General features: G+C 32.1%; 1 protein-coding gene across 1 annotated transcript in view; it reads right to left on the bottom strand.

Annotated features, from left to right (window-relative positions):
• Positions 1-5,575: 5,575 nt before the first annotated feature.
• Sntg1 (syntrophin gamma 1) overlaps positions 5,576-8,658 on the bottom strand; it is a 333,558-nt gene continuing 330,475 nt past the window's right edge. Inside the window, exon 17 of the mRNA XM_042687069.1 lies at positions 5,576-5,989. Coding sequence (XP_042543003.1) covers positions 5,831-5,989 — 159 coding nt within the window. The 3' untranslated portion in view covers positions 5,576-5,830. The remainder of the gene's footprint in view (positions 5,990-8,658) is intronic.

Genomic DNA, 8,658 nt, shown 5'->3' with positions numbered 1-8,658 from the left:
AAGCCCTTGGTGGACTTCCTTGCCCTGGCTAGCTTCAAACCTTAGCCTTCATATCTCAGCCTCCTGCATAGCTAAGATTATAATCCCTAGCTACCAGCACACTTCCAGAGTTTTAATTTTTAAAACAAGGCCATTTTATAGATGATTCCCTATTTCTCATTCAAAACAGTGATTTTGGCTTGGAATTCATGAAATTGTTTAAGTCAGTATTCTGTGGATCCTATTTCATTTGCACAACCAGTTTCTGATGAACCTGAATTTCCACTTTAAGAGCCTCATATAGAGTCTACAACTCCATCCTCTACCTTCTCCGCTTTTTCTCATGTCATTGCAGCTTATGAGGTAGTGAGCTCCTTGTCATTAGAAGTATTCAAGAATGCTGCATATCATAGCCCCCTCTTGGAGATTCACAATGCACATTAGCTTATTAAAGGTTCTCAGAAGTCCATTTTGGGAGAAACTGGCTCTCTTTTAGCTCCTCCTCCTCCTCCCCCCCCCCAGCTGTTTCTTTCTTACTTTTCCCTAGGGAAGGGGGGCAGTGGGTGGGGATGAGAGGGGGGTGGTGGACTCTCTATTTTATTTTTATTTTTTTATTTTATATTCTTGCTGTACTATGGATGAGACCCAAAGCCCATGTTTGCTAAATACTCTTCTACTCCCAATACGAATATTTTTATTAAAGCAATTGTACCAGTATTTTATACTAATATGTTTCTTTGGATCTATACATATATATACACATATACATATAATGTATTCCTCAAAAAAATTGTGTTTATTTTAGTGGTGGTGAGATTTAATATACTATCACTTTATTTTCCTTTGTATTCTTTTTTATTTCTTGGTGCCATTTGTAGGGCTTGAACTTTGGGCCTTAGTTAGCATTTTTAGTCACAGTTGGTGTGCTTTACTAGGCCTTCAGTTCTACATTTTTCTGCTTAATTGGAAATAAGGCCTCATTTATTTGTCTATACTAGTTGACTTCAAACCAGGTTTCTCGGTAGGTTGAGCTACCAGAACCTGACTTCTTTGCACTCTTTTAAATTAAGTAATCTCTGAGAGGTATGTATTGATTTTTTCAGTAGTGGCTTCTTTTAGCTGTCCTGTTTGAACTCAGGTCCTGGTGCTGAGCCTCTTTGTGCTCAAGGCTAGCACTCTACCATTTGAACCACAGCACCACTTCTATCTTTTTCTGAGTGGTTTATTGGAGATAAGAGACTCACAGACTTTCCTGCCCAGGCTGGTTTTAAACTGAAATCATCAGATCTCAACCTCCTGAGTAGCTAGGATTATAGGCAAGAAACACTGGCACCCCGCTTGAGGCTTATTTTATTTTTGTTCTTTCAAAATACAAGGTGAAAACACAAGCAAGAGAAGATAAAAAAATATCATCACAGAGTAACGAGGATAATAGTATCAGAATTTTTCTAAAATTATTTCTATGACTTTCAGGGTCACAAAAATCTCTTCTCCCCTGTCCATGTCTTTGCAATCACCTGAAAGACATTGTAGTCACCAGGACCCACTATGATGAAATGCTAATTACAAGATAATGACATACTCTCAGCCAGTGTCTCTCAGTATAGATTCACTTCCTAATGAGCAGTTATAAAGCTATTAAACTTATGCTTTTAGAAGTTGTAACTCTGCCTAGCACTGGGAGTTCATGCTTATAATCCTAGCTATACAGGAAGCTGAGATCTGAGGATTGAAGTTTGAAGCCAACCCAGGCAGGAAAGTCCTTAGACTTATCTCCAATAAACTACTTTAAAAAGCCTTAAAATGGTGCTGTGGCTCAAGTGGTACAGTGCTCACTTTGAGCAAAAGAACCTCAGGGATAGGGCCCAGGTCAGTTATAACTCTTTGGTTCTTTAAACAATTTGGCAAGTAGCATCTTTCCTTAATCTTTGGGGGCTTTCACAGGATAGAAATAAAATTCTCATGAACACTGATGTTCCAACTATTTATATTCTGTGGTAAACTGTTTATATCTTCTCTTTTCATGGAGCTAACTTTCTCAGTATCATGTTATAAATACATGTGCAACTTACAAATCAAAGCTGCAGAAATGAAAAAAAAATTTAAAAAGCCAGATGTAGTTAAAAAAAAACATTTGTTTTTATTTTCCATTATGCCTCATTAAAAAAGATACAATTTAATTAGTAGTACATTATTGAACTGAAAGAACCAAGTAACTAGTTTTGGTCAAGGATATGAATTTACAGTTTACAAACACCCACTAAAACAATTAAAAATGAAATAAATATATTTACATTTCATATTTCTGATATTTTCATTGCATTTTAATATGTATAAAATATAGAACATTTATAATAGTTTATTTTTCTTCAAAACTAAATTATAATGTGCAAAGGAGTGATGATTTTTCAAGTGTTAGGTAATAAGAATAAATCATGAATGACAATTTTAGAAGTAAAGATAAAGTGATTACTGAAGGAAAGCTCAACAATATAGCAGTGATAGTAGCAAAAGGGTTTGTTTCTTTTTATTAATATTGAAACATCTACACTTACCTTAAAAAGTTAAGCACAAGATTGCCCTTGGACTTTTAGTGCTTCTCCACACAACTGATTCCAAGCAGTAATTTGAAATTACTGTTAGGATTATTACTTTCCCTCAGTCATAAATCAAACTTCTTTTAAATCAGAGCACTCTGCGTAGACAAAGTTTATGAATAAGCTTTGTCACTGAGAATGAGGGAAATATTCACCCATAAACCAATGCACCCAAAGGAGGCCTGATTTCTCTGCTCACTAATGCAGACTTGGCATTTATTTTCAAGTAATTGCTCTTCTTCTTGCAGAATGACAGTTTTATGAGTGAAGCTTTAAAACAATAAGTTGGTTCATGCCTGAAATATGGGTAGGAAATGGCTACCTAATTCTTCTTCCTTTAAAACTAAGATTAGATAGTAAGTACTGGGGGAATGCATTACATTTATAGCATCTCTTAAAGCATTTTTGAAATAAATACATTTTGCAATATAACAAATCAAAAATTCTCCCTCTTTAATGTACTTCAGCTTAAATGATTTGTTAATCTTTATCGGCCAAAATAAATTATTGTCATTTTGCAGTGTTCAAATAATTCTGAACTCTCTTCTCTCACTGCACTGAACTATTTATATTATGCTCCTTTAAGCTCACATTGTGTACACTGTAATGAATCATTTCATGATTACACACACAGGCACACATTCGCACATGAATATACATACATACATAAATATGCCAAGGCACTGGAGGAGTTAACCTATAATTTAACATTCTGTTATTAAACTATGCTCAATACACAAAAAATTTATGAAAAAATTTACATCTGACCTAATTTGCATGAGAAACAGAAATCATGAGTATTTTTGTTCATTTCTAAACTTTCTCACTCAAGTAGTCCAAGTCATAATGAATGACAATGGCTTATTATCACACTGTAATGCATATATTTAGCCATAATTGTTAGATTTATGAAAAACAGAAGTGCATTTTCCTAACTGGTGGCTATCTCAATAATCATGTTAAATGCCAATTGGTGTTTTTTCTTCAATCAATAGTATCAAAAATAACAATAAGGATATTATCCTAGGTTTTAATTCAAGTAACAATTTGCAATGTAATTTAAAGTACATTAACTGTATATGAAACATATTCTTTCAATATAATTTAAGATAATTTATTTTATATATATATATATATATATATACATATATGTATATGTGTGTCTGTGAGCATTTTGGGCAAAAGTCATATTCATATATATATATATATATATATATATATATATATATATATAAAACCATTGTACAGAATTGCTGTTGTTATATACTTGAGCACAGGCTAGATTTTTATGTTAGGACAAAAATGTCTACTTGATTAAATGTTTGGTATTCTTTAAAATAAAATTTTTAATACAATTTGAAATTAAGTATAATGTTTGTATGATAAGTTACATTTTTAAATTTTTTATTTTTATTTATTGATTTGCTTTTTGACAACTACAGAAAGATCATGGAACCTGAGTTCAGTGATCTTCCCTACACCTGGGCCATACTGAAATTTCACTTTTGTAATTAGGAGAAGTCAATAGTACTTGCCAGAGTTGAGAATCCTTAAATTTTGCTACAAGTATTGAGTTTGGTTTATATAGTATATGTTAACCACAATTTGCTATCTTAATTCTGATTATGTATTCAATTTTAGGATCAAAATAAAATATATTTAACGATCTTTAACAACCAACTTTCTCAGGTTCTTTTGATAATGCATCTTAGATCCAAATTAACACTTGTTCAAGTCTAATTATGAAATATATTTTTAATTTAATGTATTTCAGTAATCTGATGTAATGATTATTTCTAATAAATATGAATTTTGATATTGACAGCGAACATGTGTCCATAAAAATAAATAATTTTATTTCTTTTTGGAGTTTTCAAATGTCTATTAGACACTAAGTCAATTTGGTTAGAAAACATTGTGATAGATTTAGTTAGAAAGAGGTAAGTTGTAAGAAGTTTGTATTTTTTGTTTTGTTTTTGTTTGACTTCTTAATAAGAAGCTTGTTGTTTAAAAGCAGAGAACAATAAATCTGTAATGAATGACAGGGAAAGTTAAACATAGTATAACCAGTTACTGAGTCATGGGTGCGTATCTTCAAAACTTTCCAACTTCTAGCTTTTCCTAATATTCTTAAAGTAAAATACCCATAGAGCTTGGCTTTTCTTAATTTTTCTTCATGATATGCTAAGATAAATATTTTAACTTGGATTTTTCACATCTCACTATGAAGAATCATAAAATGATATGCATTTTATTCATAACCTGACATGTGGATTTGTAACTTCTTGCACAATCCTTTAATAAAATTATTACTCAAATGAAAATAATAGTTCTGAGAATGCTTTGAGGTTTAGGGTTAAAAATATTTATACCTTATTTGTTGATAATTTCTCTACACAAGGGTTTTAGGGTCACTCAGAATTTATGAAATTCATTTGATAGTAAATATCATTAGGTAAATATAAATTTATCGTAAAAGGTAGAAGAGGTATTCATGCATAATTTGGTCATTCATGATTAAATCATTATGTTTTGGGCATATTTTAGAATATTAACATTGGCGATTAATAAAACATCTGAATCTCAGCAATGCCAGGTAGATATGGTGCATATTGTGTTTTGTGTATCACAGTCAAGATAGTTGTGTTACTCTTAAAAGGAGTTGAGAATCAGATAAACTGGTGACCCAGTGCAAAATTATGTTGTGAAATAAAAAACAAATTACACCAGCAAGTTAAAGTGCTTCCTTTTTTGATAAGGTTTTTTGATGTTTGTTTTTGTGGGTATTTTTTTTTTTTGCATGCTCTTGTCAATTTTTTAAAACCTCTTTACACTCATAATACAATGATAGGGCATTAGTTCATGATCTGGCCCAATATGCATTGGTCATACAAAATAATCTAAAATACAGAAATAACTATTTAATTGGTATTTTATTTATAGGTAGCTTACAATTTTTATATTATTTACATATTCTTTATACCATCTATTCTTTTTTCTTTAATTTTGTGAAAGCAGTGAACTGGTAGAAATCAACCAAATGAGAACTGGCAGTTTTGTTCCTTTTGGATTATTTACAGATGCCTTCCAGAATAGCAACATGCTAGAGATACCTCATGACCTCTTTTTCTGCTGAAACTTCACTCTGACTCCATTGTTGACTTGATGACATCACTATTTCTCCAAGGTGTAAAGGATGAATACATTTCTTTGTTTATCTAGTCATGGTAAGTGTCAAGGCAGACATCAGTATGTCAAGTCATATACTTTGCCTTGCTTGTAGTAGCAGAGCTGGAAGCAACAGAAGCAGTAGCCTGGTTGCCTAAAAATAGAGGGTCCAAACAAGCTACTTTGGCAGCAAAGAATGAATGAATACAGTGAAGAACAGCAAATAGATTTGAAAATTCCAACTCCTGAAAGGAAAAGAGAAATAGGTCAGATAGCACAAAAATAGACTTAAAAAAATTGATAGTAAATAATATTTTAAGTGCTATAAACTTATCTACAAGGACCAGTATATACACAAAAGTAATTTCTAATGTAGACTTTTTTGGTCAATATATGTATTGAAGATTTGCATCTGTGTAAGAGATAAAAGGATTAAATATTCTTATCATCTATGAAAGTCATTTCAGGTTTTATAATACCTCACAAAGTTGAATTTTACTTCTTATTCAGTTCAGACAATCTTGAAAATACTTTAACAAATATTTATATGTCTTTATATGAACTTTAAATGATAAACATTCATTAGAACAACTAAAAATATATTTACTCTTTTCCAGAAAGAATAACTATCATTGAAATGGCATTTGAAATGACAAAAGCAAGAAGTAAGAATATTTATGATGCTATAAGTCAAAACACAAAAGTAATTATTTCATTAATTATAATTGTGCCAGTTAATTACATAATTAATTGTTAGTAGCAGTTAATAATGTAAAGAAAATAAAAATCAGGTAGAGCCCACTAATTTGTTTTGGAGTTTTAGAAATAGGTTTCCCAGTTTGATCAGGTAGATTATTGGTAGTAACAAAAGGATTTATATTGTAAGAAAAACAGAAAATATTTTTTCCAATCTACCAATGCTATTAAAGTAGCTGCAAAACTCCAAGGTAATGTTTAGGATAGATTTGAAGAGATAATATCATGAATATTTTTATGAAAGACCAACAATAGTCTCGTAACATGTTTTAATGCTATGGGGATTATAAAACTCATACAAAGCCGGGTGCCGGTAGCTCAAGCCTGTAATCCTAGCTACTCCAAAGGCTGAGATTGAGGATCATGGTTCAAAGCCATCCCAGGCAGGAAACTCTGTGAGACTCTTTTCTCGAATAAACCACTAGAAAACTGGAAGTGGCTCTGTGGCTCAAGCGATAGAGCGCTCGCCTTGTGCTGAAGAGCGATAAGGCCCAGAGTTCAAGTCCCCGTACTCTTGTACATTTGTATGTTAAAAAAGTTAATATGCAGAACTGGCCCCATTGTGGGTAACAAATAGGTAATAAATGATTGAAATTGCTGATCAAGTTATTGCTATTTCATTATATATTTGCAACACAGGATGCAGAATTATAGTTAATTTGCACACTAATCATTGAGTTCATAATTCATACTATTTGCAGTGGAAGATAATACAAATCATCCAATCAATTAAGACTCATTAAAATATTGGCATATCATAGAGCCATTTAAACAAAACAAATCACTTTAAGGGAATTTTCTTTGATTAGGATCTAAGGTAGAGTGTAAATATAGTCATAGGCCTATGCCACAGAGAAGGTAGGGCTCTGATGTCACAATGGGTACTTTACAATCTTCTGTACTTTTCAGTCAGTTTCCAGTGGCAACTGGTGACATTCCAGAAAAAAATGAAAAACATTCTTTACAAATTCTCATTCTTAAAATTCTTAATTAATTTATGTCGGTATTGATGTTTGAATCTAATTATTCATATTTGCAAGAAAGGTGCTCTATCATTTAAGCCATATATCCAGCCCTATATGCTCTGCTTATTTTTGTGGTAGGCCTTTGCTTTGTTCTAGCCAGGACCATGAACTTCCTATTTATGCTTTCTACCGTAGTTAGAAGGACAAGAATTTACCAAGGTACCAAGTATCACCATTGATTGTGTCCAGTATTGGTTAAAAGTATTTTGCCTGGGCCGACCTTGAGAGAGAGAGGTCAATCTCTCTGTCTCTATCTCTCAAATAACAAGAATGATAACAAGCATGAGCCATCAGCACACTTCATTGTTATTAATGAGCAATAAGTTGCTTATAAACTAAAAGGTTTAGTCTTGCCTAAACTCACCCTGATAATTCTCCATTTACTGTAGTGCACTGTATGCAGCCAGTTTGTCTTAATTATCTTACACAGAATAATTTTGGTATAAAAGCATTTTAACAAATTTACCAGATATGAAAAACACCAGACATTTTTGGAAAATTCAAGATTTTTCTGTGCATTATTGAAAATAAAACAATAATGAAAACATTGAATTCATTCTTGGTAAGAAAAATATTTCTTGATAAGAAAAAATAAGCTGTTACAATTGATCAAAATACTCTAACAATCATTTTTTTTCAAAAAATATATATGTATTTTTTGTCGATTGTGGGACTGCGCTCTTCAGCTCAAAGCGAGCGCTCTACCACCTGAGTCACAACACCACCTCCAATTTTCTAGTGGTTTATTGGAGATAAGTCTCACAGAATTGACTGCCTGGGCTGGCTTTGAACTGTGATCCTCAGATCTCAGCCTCCTGAGATTACAGGATTACAGGTGTGAGCCACTGGCACCCGACTTCAAAAATATTTCAAAAATTCAATATTATATTTTGATTGCAGAAATTATCAAATGCCTCAAAATTAAGATTAAGGTTACCAATTTTTCTTGCCTACCTTGTTAATTATCTGTCAATAAAAAGTGTTGATTGGGACTTTAACACTTTTACATCTTTATTTGGGAAGAGAGTGGTGGTAATAATGCCAGGTAATTAGAAAGGACAGCAGTAGACAGAGTTGAATTCAGATTTTGCCTTTGATTTCAATGTCAGCTCATCCACAATATCTTGTCTTAA

The sequence above is a fragment of the Dipodomys spectabilis genome, unplaced genomic scaffold (assembly GCF_019054845.1).
Source record: "Dipodomys spectabilis isolate Male_0828 unplaced genomic scaffold, ASM1905484v1 ptg000099l, whole genome shotgun sequence".
Lineage (NCBI taxonomy): Eukaryota > Metazoa > Chordata > Mammalia > Rodentia > Heteromyidae > Dipodomys > Dipodomys spectabilis.
Note: the sequence above shows the minus strand (reverse complement) of the source record. Positions and strands in the feature narration are given on the sequence as shown.